This window comes from Hemiscyllium ocellatum, chromosome 21 (assembly GCF_020745735.1).
Source record: "Hemiscyllium ocellatum isolate sHemOce1 chromosome 21, sHemOce1.pat.X.cur, whole genome shotgun sequence".
Taxonomy (NCBI): Eukaryota; Metazoa; Chordata; class Chondrichthyes; order Orectolobiformes; family Hemiscylliidae; genus Hemiscyllium; species Hemiscyllium ocellatum.
In genome coordinates, this window is record NC_083421.1 from 44,308,483 (window position 1) to 44,331,687 (window position 23,205).

Consider the following 23,205-nt stretch of genomic DNA (forward strand, 5'->3'; position numbering starts at 1 on the left):
TTCACCTTGCCACCCAGCTTTGGATCATCAGCAAATTTGCTAATGTTACTGCTGATACCATCTTCTATATCATTAACATATATTGTAAAAAGCTGCGGTCCCAGCACGTATCCCTGCGGTACCCCACTGGTCACTACCTGCCATTCTAAAATGGAGCCGTTTATCACTACTCTTTGTTTCCTATCAGCCAACCAATTTTCAATCCAATCTAGTACTTTGCCCCCAATACCATGCACCCTAATTTTGCTCACTAACCTCCTGTGTAGGACTTTATCAAAAGCTTTCTGAAAGTCCAGGTGCATTACATCTACCGGATCTCCCTCGTCCATCTTCAGAGTTACATCCACAAAAAATTCAAGAAGATTAGTCAAGCATGATTTCCACTTCATAAATCCATGCTGACTCTGTCCTATCCTGTTACTACTATCCAGATGTGCCGTAATTTCATCCTTTATAATAGACTCCAGCATCTTTCCCACCACTGAGGTCAGACTAACTGGTCTATAATTTCCTGCTTTCTCTCTCCCACCTTTCTTAAAAAGTGGTACAACATTAGCCACCCTCCAATCCTCAGGAACCGACCCCGAATCTATCGAACTCTGGAAAATAATCACCAACGCATCCACGATTTCTCGAGCCACCTCCTTCAGTATTCTGGGATGTAGACCATCAGGCCCCGGGGACTTATCAACCTTCAGACCTAACAGTCTCTCCAACACCAAATCCTGGCAAATATAGATTCCCTTCAGTTCAGGTCCTTCAGCCACTGTTACCTCAGGGAGATTGCTTGTGTCTTCCCCAGTGAACACAGATCTGAAGTACCCATTTAATTCTTCTGCCATTTCTTTGTTCCCCGTAATATATTCCCCTGCTTGTGTCTTCATGGGCCCAATTTTAGTCCTAACCATTTTTTTGCCTTGCACATCCTTAAAAAAGCTTTTATTATCCTCCTTTATATTATTGGCCAGTTTACCTTCATACCTCATTTTTCCTCTGCGTATTTCCTTCTTAGTAATCCTCTGTTGCTCTTTAAAAGCTTCCCAGTCTTCAGTTTTCCCACTTATCTTTGCTATGTTATACTTTTTCTCTTTTAACTTAATATGTTTCCTAACTTCCCTCGTCAGCCAAGGCCGCCCATGCCTCCTCCTGGGATCTTTCTTCCTTTTAGGAATGAACTGATCCTGCATCTTCTGCATTACACACAGCTATATCTGCCATTGTACCTCCATGGTCATCCCTGCTAAGGTATTGCACCATTGAACTTTGGCCAGCTCCTCCCTCATAGCTCCATAGTTTCCTTTATTCAACAGAAGTACTGTCACTTCCGACTGTACCCTCTCTCTTTCAAATTGCAGATTGAAGCTTAATGTATTATGGTCACTACTTCCCAATGGCTCCTTCACTTCGAGGTCTCTGACCAATTCTGGTTCGTTACACAATACCAGATCCAGAATTGCCTTCTCCCTGGTCGGCTCCAGCACCAGCTGCTCTAAGAATCCATCTCTGAGGCACTCCACAAAGTCTCTTTCTTGAGGTCCAATACCATCCTGATTCTCCCAGTCTCCCTGCATGTTAAAATCCCCCATAACAACTGTAGTAACATCTTTGCGACAGGCCGATTTCAGCTCCTGATTCAACTTACATCTCTCATCCAGATTACTGTTTGGGGGGCCAGTAGATGACTCCCAAGAGGGTCTTTTTACCCTTAGTATTTCGCAGCTCTATCCACACTGACTCTACATCCCCTGACTCTAGGTCCCCCCACGCAAGGGAATGAATATCCTCCCTTACCAACAAAGCTACCCCACCCCCTCTGCCCGTCAGTCTGTCCTTATGATAGCATGTGTAGTGTTGAATATTCATTTCCCAGGCCCTGTCCACTTATAGATTACAAAAAGGCATAGATGGATTGGTCAGATGGGCAGAGCAATGTGACGTGATGCACTTTGGAAGAAGAACAAGCTAAGGTAGTATTTAATGAATGGCAGGACACTGGGTAGCTTAGAAGAACAGAGAGACTTTGGGGAATTAATCACAGATCCCTGAAGTCAGCAGAGTACGTGAATAGAATAGTTAAGGTGGCTTTTAGGACACTTGCTTTTATCATCGTGGCATAGAGTGTAAAAGCAAGGATGTAATGTTGGAGTTGTAGGGAGAGTTGGTCAGGCCACAACTGCAGTACTGTGTGCAGGTCTGGTCATCTCATTACAGGAAGGATGTGCTAGCACTAGAGAGAAGGTTCACCAGCATGTTGCCTGGAATAGAGAAACTGAGCTAGAAGGAGAAACGAGAGAGATAGGCTTGGACTTTTTTTAATGGCAAGAAGATGGTGGGGGGGCGGGGGGGGGGGGAAACATGATTGAATTGTACAAGATTATGAGGGTGAATAGACAGCAGCTGTTCCTCTTTGTCGAGGGGTCAATCATGAGGGCATAGTGTTAGGGTAAGCAGCTGCAGATTTAGAGGGAACTTGGGAAAAAAATTTCTCAATGGGTGGTGAGAATCTGGGAATGGAAGTAGAGTCTTGAAACCTTACAACCTTTAAAAAATATTTGGATGAGTATTTCAGGTATCATAACATTCGAGGATATGGGTCAAGTGCAGGAAATAGGATGAGTGCATTTTTAGTGTAAGTTATGTCAGTGCAGGAAAGCTAATTAAAACTTAACATTTTGGTGGCAGAGCAATACCTGCACCAAGAAAGCCTGCACTGAACGTGCCTGGCAGCCCACTTTCTCAGAGGCACAGCAGTGGTCCAATGCAATACTTTAGACACCATTCAAGGCACATGGAAATCATCTAGGACTGATTTGGCATCTCAGCTTTTTCAAGTATCCTTGGGATGCCTTGCAAAACTGGCCATCTTTGCTCCCATGTTTTATTCAGAAAGTGAACAAATTAATAAATGACCATCTCATCAAGTTATAAGGTGGATATTTTCTACTGGCTGTTGTGGTGCATCATTCTTGCCTTTGGGATGGCACCACAACAAATACTACACTGAATGGAAAGGTCAGTTGAACAGGAATAACATGCAATCAGCATTTCTTCATAGTAACTGTAAGGTTGTTGCTGTCATGGAAAGATATAGTACAATTCCTTTATAATAAAACAAAGAACTGCAGGCAGAGAGTCAGAGAGATGTACAGCATAGAAACTGACCCTCCAGTCCAACCTGTCCATGCCGACCAGATATCCCAACCCAATCTAGTCCCACCTGCCAGCACCCAGTCCATATCCCTCCAAACCCTTCCTATTCATATACACATCCAAATGCCTTTTAAATGTTGCAATTGTACCAGCCTCCACCACTTCCTCTGGCAGCTCAATCCATACACCCTCTGGGTGAAAATGTTGCCCCTTAGGTCTCTTTTATATCTTTCCCCTCTCACCCTAAACCAATGCCCTCTAGCTCAGGACTCCCCGACCCCAGGGAAAAGACTTTGCCTATTTATCCTATCCATAATTTTGTAAACCTCTATAAGGTCACCCCTCAGCCTCTGACGCTCCAGAGAAAACAGCCCTAGCCTGTTCAGCCTCTCCCTATAGGTCAAATCCTCCAACCCTGGCAACATCCTTGAAAATCTTTTCAGAATCCTTTCAAGTTTCACAACATCTTTCCGATAGGAAGGAGACCAGAAGTGCACACAATATTACAACAGTGGCCTAACCAAAGTCCTGTACAGCAGCAACATGACCTCCCAACTCTTGTACTCAATACTCTGACTAATAAAGGAAAGCATACCAAACGCCTTCTTCACTATCCTATCTACCTGCGACTCCACTTTCAAGGAGCTATCAACTTGCACTCCAAGGTCTCTGTTCAGCAACACTCCCTAGGACCTTACCATTAAGGTGTATAAGTCCTGCTAAGACTCATTTCCCAAAATGCAGCACCTTGCATTTATCCAAATTAAACTCCATCTGCCATTTCTCAGCCCATTGGCCCATCTGGTCCAGATCCTGTTGTAATCTGAGGTAATCCTCTTCGCTGTCCACTAAACCTCCAATTTTGGTGTCATCTGCAAACTTACTAACTGTACCTCTTATGCTCACATCCAAATCATTTATGTAAATGACAAAAAGTCGAGGACCCAGCACCGATCCTCGTGGCACACCACTGGTCACAGGCCTCCTGTCTGAAAAACAACCCTCCACCACCACCCTCTATCTTCTACCTTTGAACCAGTTCTGTATCCAAATAGCAAGTTCTCCCTGTATTCCATGAGATCCAACCTTGCTAATCAGTCTCCCATGACAAACACCTTACTGAAGTCCATACAGATCACATGTACCACTCTGCCCTCATCAATCCTCTTTATTACTTCTTCAAAAAACTCAGTCAAGTTTGAGAGACATGATTTCCCAAGCACAAAGCCACGTTGACTACCCCTAATCAGTCCTTCCCTTTTCAAATGTATGCACATTCAGTTCCTCAGGATTCCCTCCAACAACTTGCCCACCACCGACATCAGGCTCACTGGTCTATAGTTCCCTGGCTTGTCCTTACCATCCTTCTCAAACAGTGGCAGCACGTTAGCCAACCTCCAAGTCTTCCAGCACCTCACCTGCAACTATCGATGATACAAATATCTCAGCAAGAGGCCCAGCAATCACTTCTGTAGCTTCCCACAGAGTTCTAGGGCACACCTGATCAGATCCTGGGGATTTATCCACCTTTACCCATTTAGAGATATCCAGCACTTCCTCCTCTGTAATATAGACATTTTGCAAGATGTCATCATGTATTTCCCTACAGTCTATATCTTCCATATCCTTTTCCACAGTAAATACTGATGCAAAATAATCATTTAGTATCTTCCCCATTTTCTGCGACTCCATACAAGCAGACCTGAAACAAAAACAGAGATTGCTGTAGAAACACAGCAGGTCTGGCAGCATCACTGCATCTGCTCTGATGAAGAGTCATTGGACTCAAAACATTAATTCTGCTTTCCTCCCACAGACACTGCCAGACCTGATGAGTTTCACCAGTAATTTCTGATTTTCTTTTAATACAACTCCTTTATTGGGCTACAAACCAACTTCAGCATGCAGCAATGATACACTCCTAAAAGAGGTCACCTTGCTTCAATGTCATAATAAAGTGTATGGCTGCAATACAATGTTGAACCTGGTTTAGCAAGTAATTAGTGGTCTTTATGGACCTTTGGTCACTCATGAGTTAAAGTAAAACAGATTTAAATATGAACTTTCACTCACACACACAAATTTTAAATATCCCATCTTGAAACCAAGATCTGGAACTGGCTCAAAGGTAGAAGACAGTGGGTAGTGGTGGAGGGTTGCTTTTCAGACTGGTGGTCTGCAACCGGTGTTGTGCCACGAGGATTGGTGCTGAGTCCGCTGCTTTTTGTCATTTATACAAATGATTTGTATGTGAATGTAGGAGGTATAGTTAGTCAGTTTGCAGATGACACTAAAATTATAGGTGTAATGGACAGCGAAAAAGGCTACCTCAGAGTACGACAGGGTCTTAATCAATGGGCTGAGGAATGGCAGAAGGAGTTTAATTTAGATAAATGTGATGATTTCATTTTGGGCAAGCAAATCTTAGCAGGACTTATGCACTGAATGATAAGGTCCTAGGGAGTGTTGCTGAACAAAGAGACCTTGGAGTACAGGTTAAGTGGAGTCGCAGGTAGATAGGATAGTGAAGAAGGCATTTGGTATGCTTTCCTTTATTGGTCAGAACATTGAGTATAGGAGCTGGGAGGTCAGGTTGTGGCTGTACAGGACATTGGTTAGGCCACTTTTGGAATACTGTATGCCATTATAGAGTCATAGAGATGTCCAGCATGGAAACAGACCCTCAGGATGCTAAGAAACTTAAAAGGGTTCAGAAAAGATTTACAAGGATGTTGCAAGGGTTGGGGGGGGGGGGGGGGGTGAGTGCTATTGGGGGAGGCTGAATAGGCAGAGGCTCTTTTCCCTGGAGCGTCAGAGGCTGAGGGGTGACCTCATAGAGGTTTAGAAAAACATGAGGGGGAATGGTTAGGGTAAACAGTCAAGGTCTTTTCCCTGGGATGCGGGTGTCCAGAACTAGAGGGCATAAGTTTAAGGTGAGAGGGGAAAGACCTCAAAGAGACCTAAGGGGCAACGTTTTCAGCATAGGGTGGTGTGTGTATGGGATGAGCTGCCAGAGATTTGTTGGAGGCTGGTACAATTACAACATTTAAAAGGTATCTGGATGGGTATGCGAATAGGAAGACTTTGGGGGATATAGGCCAAGTGCTGGCAAATGGGACTAGATTAATTTGGGATATCTGGTCAGCATGGTCAAGTTGGACAAAGGGTCCGTTTCCGTGCTGTAAATCTTTATAACTTTACGAATGTTAACCAGAGCTCTCTTATTTCACATCCAGAAGTATTACAAGAAGATAATGTTAACTGCAAATCAATATTTTACCTGCTGATCTAAAATCATGGAATATAGCCTAAGTGAATGGAAACTTAATTACGGAATCTGGCTCTCTGATGGGGAAAGGTATTATATTTAACAAAAGACAATGGGTAGATGCAAATGATCAAATAGCAGTCAGGAAAGACGAAGCAAAAGTCAAATAAAATACTAATCTCAATATGTGAAAGAGAAGAGAAATGCATTTCACTCAAACAAAATAAGAACTTGTATCACATTGAAGATAACTTTTCATTGCACATTAGTCCTCGAGAAGTAGTACAAAACCTTCAGTCTCAACCATCTTGCTAAGTCTATTATTTTGTAACTAGAACTACAACATCCATTTTCATCATTTAAAAATAGCAGAATTAACAGAAGTTGAGAAACTGAGGAAAAGAGGATGGTAGTGACAGCTTGACATGCAATATGACCTCTATTGTGCTACTTGTAGGGATCAGGATTTAATCTCACTCAGTTTGAAAACTGCATCAATCTCCACAATGCATGTTGGCAGAATTAGTTGGACACATGTATACATTTCTCTCCAAGACAATTTTACTGTGGAGAAAAGTAATTTTTTAAGCAGTTGGTGTCTTTTACCATTATTGAAAATGATCATTAACTAGTTCTCTCTGAGCTTCAGCTCTGCTCAAGTTGGACATGGTTATGAGTTTAACATTTCAAATGAATTTAGAAAACTTCACAGCTTAAAAGGTAGCCATCATACAGCTTGAAGTTTTTCTTTTACAAATTGTCATGTGATTGACAATGGGAACTGCAAAGGGTAAACAGGTCACAAATAGTAATAAAATATGGACAATGAGAAAACAGGATGTTTGTGAATTCAGAATATTTTCAAAAGCATACGTGTATATAAAGATGACTTTATTCCCCTCCTATCCAACATGTCTTTTCCCCACTCAAGAATGTTACATGAACAGCAAGTAGAGATTTGTTTTAAAGAGGGTCAGTCAACAATAGATTGTACAAAGCAGCTGACAGTATTCTCAATTGCCATCAGGCCTGACCTATTTAAAATACAACAGGAATGCACTTTACATTTTAAAATTCAGAATTTTTTTTTAAGAGTTAAAATCCCTAGTGTGGAAACAGGCCCTTTGGCCCAACAAGTCCACACCGACCCTCCGAAGAATAACCCACCCAGATTCATTCTTCTACCCTATATTTACCCCTGCCTAATACACCTAATACATCGCTGAACACTATGGAAAATACAATGGAATAGAATTTGAAAATACAATGCCTCTTAAGAGGCAACTATAACTTCTAGATAGCAAATTACATTTAAACATTTATACACAACCTTCAGTTCCATTTCAATCTATGAAATTTTTAAGAAGCCTTTTCATGCACAATATCGGAGCTAAGTGCAATGACACCACCTACTGGTTTCTAAAGCACTCTACCACTTTCCGAATTGCATGTTAAAAGCAAAGCAGAAAATAATGAAGACATTGCAACTTGTAGTACTCTGCTGCAAATCATATTACATTTATGCAAATGATATAAACCTGGAATATGCAGCCAGATTTTGTACATTTTTATTAGCACAGTTACAAGATTATAAGGAGGCTGTAAAATACACAGCAGTGAAACAAATAAATAAATTATGCCACATAAGAATCAACTTCCTTCAATATTAAAATAGCTATTCTGCTACACTAGAAGTGCATGCTTTTTTGGGAAGAGTTTGACATATCTGATGTTTGCATATTTACGGAGTGAAATTCTGTAAAAACATAGATGTGTTTGCAGATTCATAATGCCCTGAGTAAAGGAACATTTCCTCTCAAACCTAAATAGCTAAATTCTGAGACTGTAATCCCTAATTCTACATTTGTCAATAAGGGAAAATTATCTTCGCACCACTTCTTAAACTAGCCTCTCAAGAACTTCATATGTTGCAATGAAATTGCCTCTAATTTTCTAAATTCAAGGTAATATTGACCTCATCGAACAACAACCTCATTTCAGAAATCAGTTTAGTGAATCTTCATTTCACTCATCTAAGGAAAGCATACCCCTTTCTCAGATAAGGACACCAAAGTTGCACACAAGACTCCCGGTGCAATTGCATCAATACTGTATGAATGTCTTTACTTGCGGACTTCAAATCCTTCATGATGAAGCTAAATGTTTAATTGCTTTCTATACTTGCATGTTAACTTGCTTGTGTAAAAAGACATCCAGATTCTGCTCAATACTAACATTTCCCACTCTCAACTTCCAAAAAAAATCTTCTGCTTATGGCATTTTCCAATCAAAGCAAATAATTTCAAATCCCTCTTGTAATATTTCAGTTATGCTCTTGCCTAAGCACTTGCTTTGTCTATAAGCAGTCTGTTCGGTGTTTCCTCATAGCTAGATGAGGAGTACGATATACATAGTCAGAAAGTCTGGATACCCTCAAAAGAAATTTCAAATACCATTAATCTTTGCAGCATCCCGCCAACCTAAAAATTACCTGTTCATTCTTACTCTTTGTTTTGTGCCCAGATCAATTTCTCAATCCAAGTTAATACATTATCTATATTCCCATCCATCCTGACTTCATATAATAATGTCATATGGTGACTAATTGAATATCCAAATGTGCTACACTCACTGATATTCTCTTCGTTATACTGCAAATTAAAACCCTCAGAAACTCATCAAATGTAGTCTCTCTCTCTAAGAAGTAAATTTTGACTCTACCTAATTGTACTGGTTTGCAAGTATTGTTACCAATCAGAATAACACATCTAGTATCTACCTTATTAGCAATTTTCCAGTCCTCTGGTACCTCCCCCAATTGCTGATATTAGCTAACAGCCATATTGCACCGTTTTCTCTCCTGCTCTGATCTTGAAATACATGATTCCTTTTGCTGCTTTCTAATTGCAGTTCATTCTAAAATCTATCGAATTCTGAAAAATCAAACCAATACCTCTACCTCAAAACAAATGCACCCATGAATCTACTTAAATTTTGTGCTCAATGCCCAATTGAGTCTTTTAAAATACAATGATTTTCTGTTGCATTTTTATTTCTTTAAGCAAAGGATATTGAGAAATATTAAAAAAAATCACTCACCCATAGTTACATATGGTAACGTGTCAGTGGATCCATGTGGATAAATGCTATACAGATGAGGACCTGTACAGTCTACTCCACCAAGTACAAGTGCTGCACCAATGTATCCTTGATATCTAGTTTAGGAAAAATTAATAGATGCTTTATTTAATAGTAGAGGTACAGTTACACATGGAGGACAACTGATGATATGAATTCTATCTAACTTCTTTGTTTTGAGTAGAAAAAGACTCTAACTAATGTGGATGAAAATATTAACCCAACACTATGATTTTCTTCTTTTTTCATTAAAAATACATATATGATACTCAAAAATAACAGACAAGGCACTTAATCACAGGTTTTCAATTCCCTTTTAACAAGGTCCTTCTTGAAAACACTTGAATTTTGACAAGCTTTCTCAATCAGCAGGGTAAGTGTCTTAGATTTGCTGCTTCATCCAAGATCAGGAACTCAAAAGTAAATCAAAGAATTTTCAAACTGTACCTCTCACAATAGTGGGACATAAAAATGGTTTATAGGTACAACTGATCATCAGTTTTAGTTTGGAGCAAATTAGTACCACCAAGATTTAGAAATATGTATCTCTTCTGGGCTCCACCACTGATTCCTTTTACATCATGCATCATATTCCAGATGTAGTGTAGCAAATCTTTCAAAGTCACCAAAAGCATTTGATTTAGAGTGGTGCAGAAGAACTTATGAAAATATGCTTTCCCTCATCTAAAGGCGAATCAAAAAAATATACATATTAGAGAGGTTCAGTCTATGCCATTGAAAAACAAAGTGCCATAGGATGTAGGAAATTGCAGAAAATACTTAATAGGTCACACAGTGTCTATGAAGAGGACAGTGATAACATTTCAGAAATGTTATCTTAACTTGTCTATCCATAGGTTCTACTTTTCCTGTTCAGTATTTCTAACATCCCTGTCCCAAAACCAAAATTGCCTGGTTCAAATTAATTGATGGTACAGAGTTTTTAGGTCAGAGTTCCTATTTGTGTCACTTAGTTTGTTCAATTTATTATGGATAACCTGATGCTTTTGAGCATGAAAACAAACATAGCCAGATGAGTTGACTGCACTGGATCAGAAATTATTATGTCAGCTCCACAATGATAAAGGAAAGAAAAACATTGGGAAAAAACAAGAATTTACAATGGATGAACTTGCTAATTAAAGACAAACTTTCAGTCACATAACATTTAATTATTGGTGATTTGCAGAGTAGATTAGATTAGATTCCCTACAGTATGGAAACAGGCTCTTCGGCCCAACCAGTCCACTGACCCTCCGAAGAGTAACCCACCCAGACCCATTTCCCCCTGAATGATGCACCTAACACTATGGGCAATTTAGCATAACCAATTCACCTGACCTGCACATCGTTGGACTGTAGGAGGAAACCAGAGCACCCGGAGGAAACCCACATAGACACAGGGAGAACATGCAAACTCTGCACAGACAGTCGCCCAAAGGCCCAAGTTGAACCTGGCACCCTGGTGGTGTGAGGCAGTAGTGCTAACCACTGAGTTACCGTGCTACTTTAAACTTGGGGAGGTACAAGAGGACTGGAAAATTGCTAATGTTGTCCCCTTGTTTCAGAACGGTAGCAGGGATTCCCCGACCTTATATTTACCCCTGACTAATACACCCAACCTACACATCCCTGAACATTATGGGCAATTTAGCATGGCCAATTCACCTCAGGAGTACAAGGAACTGGAATACAGTACAGACCATTTAAAATTGGAAAAGATAATGGAGTATGAATGCTCGAACCAAGTTAGATGGATATGGACTTATGAGAGCTAAAACCCTTGGAAATTATAAGAAAACCAGGGTATCAGAAACGATTAAAACCAAAATAGCATCATGTACTTTGATTGCATCCAGGGCTGCCTATTTAATCGACAGTTAGCATGTCCTTTAAAAGAAGTAAAGACAAAAACTGGTTTCGACAGACAATGCTAATACAGTGGCAATGTTTCTGGATTAGGAATTCAGTCATGGTGAGTTCAAATCCCACTAAGATGGAGAACATAAATTCAGTTTATTAAATAAACTCGCAATAAATATTAGTTTTGGAATAGTACTTTTGATGAAACAGTGTGACCTGAAAACTCCACAGCTTTCTCCACAAATGCTACCAGGCCCGGTGAACATGTTAAATTTTGTTTTTAGTTCATATTTCCAGCACTTGCAGTACCTTGCTTTTGCACAAGAAAAGAGGTTTTAATACTTAGCTCCAGCCCATTGTCCTATATATCAATAATGAGCTGCAATCTCAAAGAAATGGTACAACCTATATGTCACATATTGCCTGTTACATTCCCTGTTGTTGTGCTTCTGTTCGCCGAGCTGGGAATTTGTATTGCAGATGTTTCGTCCCCTGTCACTGAGGTGACATCCTCAGTGCTTGGGAGCCTCATACAACATAGAACAATACAGCACAGAACAGGCCCTTCAGCCCACGATGTTGTGCCGAACATTTGTCCTAGCTTAAGCACCTATCCATGTACCTATCCAATTGCCGCTTAAAGGTCACCAATGATTCTGACTCTGCCACTCACAGAGGCAGCACATTCCATGCCCCCACCACTCTCTGGGTAAAGAACCTACCCCTGACATCCCCCCATACCTTAAATTCACCTTCACAGAAGCACTTCACAGGAGGCTCCCAAGCACTGAGGATGTCACCTAGACACGTGGGGACGAAACGTCTGCAACACAAATTCCCAGCTTGGCGAACAGAACCACAACAACGAGCACCCAAGCTACAAATCTTCTCCCAAACTTTGTTACATTCCCTCCCACAAGTACCGTCAAGTGCAAAGAAAGTAGCTAGGCCAATCTTGGGATGCCAGGAACAAATGGATATTAGCTGGACTATTAATTGTGATGTTAATTCCAATAATTTTCTTTTCCAATGAAGTAGGAGTGTGTGTAAAATGAGCTACTGATTCACCATCACCCATCTGATTCACCCACCCTCAGTTCATAGATTTAACCTGACAGTTAAGTGGTTATAGGTGCTTATGTGGAGCAGATTCAGAAAAGCAAAGTTATAGCCATGCCTGTAAAAGTTTACACTTTTGACTTAACTCCAATAACCAATTTTTGTCTAATGGCATCTTTGTATTACAGATCAGTAACAAGACACAAGCCTGCAATATTGCCTCAGGACTCCACTGTCTAAACCATCCTGCTTCCAATGCACTGTGGATTCCACAGTAATATTTCATGGATTACAACATGTACAGACTAATGATCACAAAACCACATCCTGGCCTACATGGCCAGTCAGAGACTATCAGTCTATTGGCCAGAGGACAACAGGGCTAAGTGTTCCTCCAGCAACAACATACTTATTGCTTCCAGGATAGCCATTGCATTTGTAAGTATCATGAAAACCACCGCTAACGAGGTGCAGAAGCCTCCAGAGGCAGCAGCTCACATACATATCACATTTGCTGAAGTTGAGACTGCCAATTAGCAACCACAGCAGAAGGTGAATGCTGCGAAAATCCCAATGGAATTACTGAAACCGTCAGCCAGTTAGAAATCTGAATTCTAAGTTACGATAAAATTGGGCAAGTTAAATATTAATTGTAATTTCACCAAGTTTTATTCACCTGAAAAGCATTTGCTTCAGCATGCGATTTGCAGTGGCCACACGTGCAAGGCGTCCAGTGGATAAAGCATGTAGCTCCAGATTGGATGAGATCAGTTGAGTGGTCATCTCTGTGTCTGCAGCAGTCCCAGCACCACAGCAACTAAACAGGGTTACAGAAATCTCAGCCAGTTACAATTCTCAAATGATACAAACTTCCATGATTTTAAGTGCTACTAGCAATTGCTTGTGGCATTGCCGGTGGTCAGTAAATTAATAAGTTTGCCTTCTCAAAGAATGGGTAGTGTCAGTGATGAGGGGCTCCAAAAAACTCACCATACTGCGTCACTAAATAAACAAAATTAGAAAAAGAGAGAAAAACAAGACAGGAAAACGGACAAGAAAATTAAGGAAGGAACTCACATGTTTACCTCAAATATCACAACCTGAGGACACACTGATGCATTTCACACCTGTTGTTTGGAAAGGTAATTGGCCTTGTAATACAAGAAATAGCCCTAGTATGCACAAAGAAAGATCCCACAACTACAAGAAAATAAAGGGTGGATAACCTATTTCAGTGGCACTATTTGCGGGATAATTTTCGACTGACACACCAAAGGTAACTTTTCATCTTCCTCAAATAGTGCCGTGCAGTATTTTAGTCAAAGCCTTTAACATATCATAAGGTCAAAAGATGTGGGGGCAGAGCAGGCCATTCAGCCCATCAAATCTGCTCCATCATTCAATGAGATCAAAACCGACTTGATAATCCTCAATTCTGCTTTCCTGCCTTTTCCTAATAACCCTAGACTCCCTCTCTGATTAAAAATCTGTCTCAGCTTTGAGCATTAACACCCAACAGTGCAATTCCACTGAAGTAGCAGGCTGGGTTATGTCGTCAGATCTCTAGACTAGAACTTGAACTCATGACCTACTGACTCAGATGAGAATACTATCAATTTACCTCCCACAAGTTTGAATATAATGCATCAAGACGGAACTAGGGTTACAGATTCCAAAAAAGAGAAAATGCTGGAAAATCTCAGCAAGTCTGGCAGCATATGTGAGGAGAGACAAGAGCTGACGTTTCGAGTCTAACTGACCCTTTGTCAAACCTGGGAGAAGAGCAGTACTTTTCTTTTAGATTACTTAGATTACTTACAGTGTGGAAACAGGCCCTTCGGCCCAACAAGTCCACACCGACCCGCCGAAGCGCAACCCACCCATACCCCTACATATACCCCTTACCTAACACTAGGGGCAATTTAGCATGGCCAATTGACCTGACCCGCACATCTTTGGACTGTGGGAGGAAACCGGAGCACCCGGAGGAAACTTCTTCAGGGTAGGTATTCCAGGAAGAGAATTGACAAGCTTTGACAAAGGGTCAGTTAGACTCGAAATGTCAGCTCTTTTTCTCTCCTTACAGATGCTGCCAGACTTGCTGAGATTTTCCAGCATTTTCTCTTTGGTTTCAGATTCCAGCATCCACAGTAATTTGCGTTTATCTAGGGTTACAGATTTTTGGATAATTCGACACACCTATATTTGCAGATGTAATTTAGTTACTTTAAGTCAACTGTCTTACTGTACCTTAATTTTATCAAAATATTCTACAATAACCTGTTATTTCCCCCATCTGGAACACAGGCCACAAACCCAGGATAAAGAATTGGTCATTTAAGGCAGAAATTGGAAAACGTTATTTACTCAGAGGGTTGTGAATCTGTGGAAATACCTATCCCAGAGGTTGTAAATGTTGCATTATTGAATATATTCAAGACAGAGCTCAATAGATTTTTGATCTCTCAAGGAATAGGGGGTGCCCACAGGAAAGTGCAGTTAAGGGAAAAGTCAATCTTGATCACAGTGAATGGGGCAGCAGACTCGATGGAACAAAAACATTCTATGTCTGGTTATTGCTTATATTTAGATCTATAATGGAAACTAATCATGAAAAGCAGGAAAATACATTAGATCACATCATAGGGCAAAAAAAGGTCATGTTTCAGGATCATGACGTTTCGTCACAACCAGAGAGGTTACATAAACAAAGCATTACGACATTTATCCTCTCTTTATAACTTTCTGCTGTGCATTTGCTTAAAACAGATTTGAAAATTTGCAAAGATAACCACAACTTGGAAACAGTCTTTCAATTTTTCCCAAGGAATTCAATGTAATCATCGATTTAAGTTCTAGCCGTAGTCATTAGGCTTTAAATGAGTAGCGTGTTGTACGTACAATAGTGAAATCATCACACAAACCAATTTTCTCTTCCATAAAGTTATGTCAGATTTATTACTTACTAAATATTAGGAGCAATGTAGTGAATCTTGGAGCAGTTTTTATCAGCGACAATCATGCCTTCAGTTGCTCTTGTATCAGCACCCAGCACGACTCCATCCTTGAGGATAAAAAAAATTGTTTGACGGGCAGATCAGGATATTCTAAGAGCATTCATGAAAGCTCTTCATTTGTGCTGAGTGTAATTAAGCTACTTTTCACTCATCAAATTTCTGATGTTTTTTAAACATGAAGCTTGAAAAGCATAAAACATATTCAGCATTGTTTAAATGTGGCTTATCCGAATGTGGAAAGTAACCAGCTTTCAGTTTTAACTTCTTGAAACGAAAATGTTCCTTTCAATTTTTGGAATTGAGTCATAAAAAGTTTGTATTTACATTTTAAATAATTTATCCACCACATATTTGTAATTATGTTAAGGTTCCACTGCAGGATTGGTATGAAGAGAGTGCTCCAACATATTTCTTCGGCTTCCATCAAAAATGGTAGCTAATCACCAACCCTCAGTTTAACAGACACCAAAATAATTTGCAAATGTTTGATTTGAAGATGCTACAGTGCAACTTAAAACAAGTCTTTTCATTATGATCCTTGAAATGAATTTGTGAAGTTTCTATATGGTTTTCTCAAGTTTTTAAGTGATTTTAACAATTTGTAAGTAGCTTTTGCACACTTTGACTTGAAATCTATCCATCTGAATTTCACATTTCTTACAACAAAGATCTCTATTAGTAAAACAGATACCACCAGTAGAATTGACAGGTGTCATTGATCTGACGTTTCTTGCTTCATTGACTGCATAACAGCACACATAGGAGAATTGGGTAGACAATACCCGATGACTAATTAACACAAAAATTTTTGGGAAACTGATTATAACACTATGCAGTTTATTATAGCCACAAATCAGAAAAATCACATCAATGAAGTACGGACTGGGAGATGAAGAGCATTGCCGTCTGCTGCAGTAACGTTGATCAGAAATGCATTATTATTTTAGAAGGGAAGACTTGCCTTACTATGGAAATGCATTCTTAAGAAAACGGTCAGAGTTGGAAACATTACGAACCTAGTATTTTATAAAAATGAATAGTCATCTTTTTGTAGTGCTGGTGTCCCTGTTCCTGGACTGGGAAGTAACTGCTCCAGAAGTGTGGATTAACATCCACTGAACAGGTTAATTAGAAAAATAGGTTAAAAAAAAAGGTAGGTCAATGTGATAATTTAAACTGCAGATAGCCAGGTGGAAACACAAAAAAGGTACTACCAATAATGGTATTTCCACTCATTTTACTCAACACAGTAGTGTTTCACACATCATGAAAAACTTACAGGCTATTAAGGTGTAAGGCAGTGAAAACAGATTAAAACTGGAACCTTAACATAATTACAACTACATGGTGGATAAACTGTTTAAAATGTAAATAAAAACTTTTTATGACTCTCTCTATTCAAAAAAATTGAAAAGGAACATTTTTACTAAATTGAGGTCATTTTAGCAACAGATGTAAGCCCCTTTACCCTGTTCTGCCATTCAATTAGAATGTGGCTAATCTCAGTTGCATTTACCCACTTTTGTTCCGTATCCTTTGATACCCTTAGCTAGCAAAAGATTCTCATTAGTCTTGAAAACATCAATTTATTAAATATCTACCATCTTCCGGGGGACAGTTTCTATTACACATTATGCATGAGATGTTTCCCGATTTCACTCCAGTATCCCGAGTTCAACAAGCTTACTGCAGTCAGTTAGGAGAGACCTTGGGCGCTATGGTAGTGTCACCATCTCTGGACCAGAAGGTTTAAGGTTCAAGTTACATGTCTTCCAGAGTGTGTCATAACATGTCTGACCAGATTGTTTAAAAATGATTATGATCAGTTTGTCCTATTCCTTCAAAGTCAGCTTTTCATTTAATTTTAAACATACTATCCAGAGAAGTGAAGTAAATGTACAAAGCAATCTTCAATTTCATTTCCAAACTTAGTCCCTTTTATATCTTTCCGTCTCACCCTAAATCTATCTAGGACATTTGTAAGGTCACTGTTGGAATATTGTGTGCAATTCTGGTCTCCTTCCTATTGGAAAGATGTCGTGAAACTTAAAAAGTTTCAGAAAAAATGTACAAGGATGCTGCCAGAGTTAGAGGATTTGAGCTAGAGGGAGAGGCTGAACAGGCTGGGGCTGTTTTCCCTGGAGCGTTGGAGGCTGTGGGGTGACCTTCTAGAGGTTTACAAAATTATGAGGGGCACGGATAGGATAAATAGACAAAGTCTTTTTCCTGAGGGTGGGGCAGTCCAGAACTAGAGGGCATAGGTTTAGGGTGAGAGGGGAAAGATATAAAAGGGACAAGTTTTTCACACAGAGGGGTGGTATGTGTATGGAATGAGCTGCCAGAGGAAATAGTAAAAGCTGGTACAATTGCAACATTTAAAAAGGCATTTGGATGGGTATATGAATAGGAAGGGTTTGGGGGGAAATGGGCAGGGTGCTGGCAGGTGGGACTAGATTGAGTTGGGATATCTGGTCGGCGTGGCCGGGTTTCCATGCTGTCCATCTCTATGACTCTAATAGAATTTAAATTTTCACTTTCTCACATTCTACTACAAGTCCCCATTCTGTAAACATCAGGACATGTTTACATGGGGTCAATGCCCACCCCACAAATAGAAAATGCATTGTTACATTAAAGCATCATTATCAGGAAACCCAGGAATGTGGCTTCTGATGCCCGATATAAATTTACATTATTATAAATGAGTAATGGTACAACATCAATAAGGTTAATCAAGTTTATCCCAATCTTACCTGACTATGTAGGTTAATTAAAACAAATTTAATTGATGTGTTTCTCTGCAAAACTTCTGCAAGGCTAACTAAATTTGTGGAGTAATTTTTGTCAGTGCAACTGCCAAGATATACAATTACAGAAATCTTAGCTTTCTGACAGTCTGAGTGTCTCAGAGATACAATTCTATCAGATTGATCTTTCATTGAACCAAGATTTTGAACTCTTTAGAGAGTTCACAGTCGAAAAAAAATGTTTTGGAAAACTTTTATCTTAGAGTATCAGTGTTAATACTCAGCAGCCTGGAGATGTTCCTCTTAATATAAAACATGGGAGCAAAGAGCACATCTACCTACAATATTGGTCTTTCACTAGTGCAGCCCGACTGAACTTGATTGGCAACAAAATGATTTTTGACCTACAAGCATATATAACATCATAAAAATATAATCATAAAAGAGCAAAAAATCATTTCCTGATACATAAACAGCCTGTTGAAAATGTGAAAGAAAATACATAAAACTGTCAGAAGAAAACAATCAAATCCTTAATTCCATGACAAAAGCTTAGGGCTGACAGGTGTGCACGTACATCACAAATTGTGCCCAACAAATTATAAGTAAAAATTTTAAAACGGTGATGAAAATGACAAGACTTAAAAATTATGTTGTAAATGTTGGTATAAAAATGCCTACGCATTTAACTGAAGTTATTTTGTTATGGAACAGCAAACATAAACTTGTTGGTAACACAAAGAACTGAGAATGCTGGTAACCTGAAACAGAAACAACATTTCTGAAGAAACACAGGGGGTCCGGCAGCAGGAATGGTGAAAGATGAGAATGGACATTGAGTCAGAGGCCCTCTTCACTTCTCTTCACTACAAACCTGTCAGTACCTAACGTACTGACATTTCAAACAAATGTACGTAGTTGTACGGCAAAATCATTGGTTAATTTTTAGGGTATGACTGTGCTTTCTCCTGAACCAAACACTTACAATTAGTTTCATATTAGTTGTTGTGTTGAATATGACCTCTGTATTAAAAATTTGAAATCTCCCAAATTAGACAATATAGCAGAAAAAATTAGATTTATCTGAAAGACCAAATTATTTTTGACAATGGCATAGTCACTTCTTGTTGAGTTTTAAACACAAGTAGCTGTGACTGACTGCTAAACTTCTCAGTTTTATGTTATAAAATTGCCCAAATTTCTTTTTAATGGCATACTGCAAATTGCAGTTTAATACAAGTTTATTTACAGTCACAGGGTGGTACGGGACTCAGTAGTTAGCACTGCTGCATCACAGCAGGAGTGGCACGGTGGCTCAGTGGTTAGCCTCACAGCACCAGGGATTCAGGTTCAATTCCCACCTCGGGCAACCGTCTGTGTGGGTTACCTCCAGGTGCTCTGGTTGCTCTTCGGAGAGACGGTGTGGACTTGTTGGGCCGAAGGGCCTGTTTCCACACTGTAGGGAGATCTAATCTGATATCACAACATAAAGATTCAGTATATCATTCAAACAAGTTTAGTTTAATAAATTGCACCAAAATGCCACCGTTTTCATACATTCATGATTTCTGTGTTGCATTGAAAAAGGATGTTTGTTTTCATTTTTACTAATCCAAGCATTTGAAAACATGATACCTTGAATACAACTCCAGCAATAGTGGTGCCAGTTTTTCTTGCTTCAAAAACTTTTAAACCTTGTTTTGTAAGTTCAGCTTCAATAAATGCATTCCTATAATAAACAAAGTACATTACTGAAGATCCAAAGAAGTTCGTAAATACCAGACTAATTTACTCAGCTAACAGCTTTCAATTTCAGCTTAAAATCATACTTTAAAATAAATTGTTCTTTTTACACACAGGTAAGTGCAGTCAAACTGATGTGATGCAAAATAACTTCATAAGAGAATAAAGTACCTATTAGATGTTGTACGACTACACACTGATACAAAGTAGTTGTAAAACTGCACTCCATGAAGTTTACATAATTTGCACTTTTAAGCCCGTCTTAATAGGTCACCAGAATGGAAAAGATTCGTGTTACCTATCCAATTGCCAGAGACATCAGCAGCAAATAATCTAATGCCCAACAAAGCCATCACAGCATATCACTTGCATCTCCTGATGACGAATAACCACAAGCCTTACCACATAGTAACTGTACACAACTGTGAAAAAACGTACTTCTAATTGCACAAACTGAAGTCCCGTGTAACTTAGAAAGCGCTCTATATTCTACAAAGGAAAATATTTAAGCCTTTAAACAACTCAGCAATAAAAGGGAGGGGAGAAATATTTCTCGTAACAACCAATTATGTAACATTGTTTTGCCCAACAGTAACTCACATCCACCTACAGTAATTTAATTATGTTAAGTGATTCTTTTAATGCCTCCAATATCTACTTAACAATACAAGATTCCAAAGTCAATTCTTCTTTTGTGCTGAACTTGCTGATAACAAATGAAGATGGAAGCTGTTCCTAGTGCTCTAGATAAATTGAGGGGACAAAATTATTTGGGGTCCTTGCTGTGGATCAGCATCTAGTGAATCCAATTCTGAGCAATGGTCATCAAATGGATTAGGCACAATTGTGTAGTATTCAGCACTTGAAGACAACATATATTGAAAGCTTCACCAGAGGTTCACTGACTATGTTACTCAGTATGGTGATAAAACGTCTGAAAATGAACCTCCCAGCTCAGCGAGCAAACTTACATCCATTTCTTGAAAGTCGCAGCTAAACACATGGATGAATTGAAGAGCATGAATATGCAACCACCACACAGAGAAATGCAAGCAAATAAATAATCTTTAAGGAATAATTTTCAATAAAGATGGGAAAGATTTTAAACAGAAAATCCCTCATGGCTTCGTTCTCAGTAAATTATACAATTTTGTAAGCAACTATTCAATTTGTTTCGGAAATTTGTACAATCATTCGGTATTGGTGTTTACCCTCTGCATGTCAGAGTCATAAATTTCATATACCTTATTTCTACATGTTTTTCATATCAATGATATCTATTCTTAAATCTCAGCTTCAACCAATAATCTTGACATCTGCACAACCCAGAGAAAATTAGGCGTATAATGAAAACTAAATTAAATTCTGATGATAGATCAACATGTCCATTCTCCTAATTGATTCTGATTCTTGAGATTGAAGAAGTTTTTATTATTTCAGTCTGATATCTAGCATCTGCAGCTTGCTGCTTTGTCAGTTAAGTCATATTTTCACAGTGGGAATTTTAAAAATTCTTTAAAGAGGTCATGCGAATAGTTGAATGATGCCTGCAATTATGCAATGTCAAATCACTACATCCAATTACAGACGATTACTTCAATTTATCATGATATAACATTTAAGTTTTACTAGAACCCGTAGGTCGCCATAAAATAAACAGAAATTACAAACAAATTATTGAAGGAATTTCTACCTTCAATTCTTAAAATCCGTTCACATTTGAACAATAGAAATTGTTTGTAAAAACTAAAAAGACAGCTGAGAAAGCTTAAAAATTTCACAAGGAAGTAATGTCATAAAATACAAAACTTTAAGTTAACTTCATTTCTTTTAGATACTAGAAATGAGTCAAGTACTTAAAACGGTTTGTTAGCGAACGCTTCAATTAAATAAATTAAAATCACCAATAAAATTAAAAACGCCCATTCAATAACAGATTAAAACAAAGTTCAGCACAATTCATGATTTAGATTTATTTTGAACGCTAATATATATTTCACACAAACGAATTCAATAGAGTTATTAATTTTATTTTCATGACATTAACTTTTAAACGTCAAAAACACATAAACCTGGAGAAATGACTCAGTCACATCAGGTCAATCTGCAAAGTCATGATCGCCCTGAAACGATCGACAAATACCAGCAGAAACGAATATTTTCCAATAAATCTGATTCCAGCGGCAGGGAGGCAGACAGGATTACAATAATACATCAGTAATGAAGCTGGAATTCAGAGCGGGACTCACCTTCGACAATTCTCGAAACTGAAACCACCAACTGGCTCCTGGCACACTCTCAGCGACGCCATGTTCAGTCCCCGCGCTTCCCGGAAGTGGTTCCTCTCTCCCCGGGAGGGGGGGTCACAACTTCCGGGAGAGACAGGGAATGCAGTGAGAATAGATGGGACAGAGAGAGAGGGAATGCAGTGAGAATAGATGGGGCAGAGAGAGAGGGTGAGACAGGGAATGCAGTGAGAATAGATGGGGCAGAGAGAGAGGGAGAGACAGGGAATGCAGTGAGAATAGATGGGGCAGAGAGAGAGGGAGAGACAGGGAATGCAGTGAGAATAGATGGGACAGAGAGAGAGGGAATGCAGTGAGAATAGATGGGGCAGAGAGAGAGGGTGAGACAGGGAATGCAGTGAGAATAGATGGGGCAGAGAGAGAGGGAGAGACAGGGAATGCAGTGAGAATAGATGGGGCAGAGAGGGAGACAGGGAATGCAGTGAGAATAGATGGGGCAGAGAGAGAGGGTGAGACAGGGAATGCAGTGAGAATAGATGGGACAGAGAGAGAGGGTGAGACAGGGAATGCAGTGAGAATAGATGGGGCAGAGAGAGAGGGAGAGACAGGGAATGCAGTGAGAATAGATGGGGCAGAGAGGGAGACAGGGAATGCAGTGAGAATAGATGGGGCAGAGAGAGAGGGTGAGACAGGGAATGCAGTGAGAATAGATGGGGCAGAGAGACAGGGAATGCAGTGAGAATAGATGGGGCAGAGAGACAGGGAATGCAGTGAGAATAGATGGGGCAGAGAGGGAGACAGGGAATGCAGTGAGAATAGATGGGGCAGAGAGAGAGGGTGAGACAGGGAATGCAGTGAGAATAGATGGGGCAGAGAGACAGGGAATGCAGTGAGAATAGATGGGGCAGAGAAGAGGGTGAGACAGGGAATGCAGTGAGAATAGATGGGGCAGAGAGAGAGGGTGAGACAGGGAA

At 39.6% G+C, this 23,205-nt stretch overlaps 1 protein-coding gene across 1 annotated transcript in view; it reads right to left on the reverse strand.

Moving 5' to 3' along the window:
- The window catches only part of psmb7 (proteasome 20S subunit beta 7), a 64,159-nt gene extending 41,848 nt beyond the window's left edge, over window positions 1-22,311 (reverse strand). Inside the window, exons 1-5 of the mRNA XM_060841072.1 lie at window positions 22,235-22,311; window positions 19,878-19,971; window positions 15,445-15,542; window positions 13,155-13,295; window positions 9,518-9,633 (exon numbers count right to left, since the gene is read on the reverse strand). Coding sequence (XP_060697055.1) covers window positions 9,518-9,633; window positions 13,155-13,295; window positions 15,445-15,542; window positions 19,878-19,971; window positions 22,235-22,296 — 511 coding nt within the window. The 5' untranslated portion in view covers window positions 22,297-22,311. The remainder of the gene's footprint in view (window positions 1-9,517; window positions 9,634-13,154; window positions 13,296-15,444; window positions 15,543-19,877; window positions 19,972-22,234) is intronic.
- Between the last annotated feature and the right edge of the window lie 894 nt (window positions 22,312-23,205).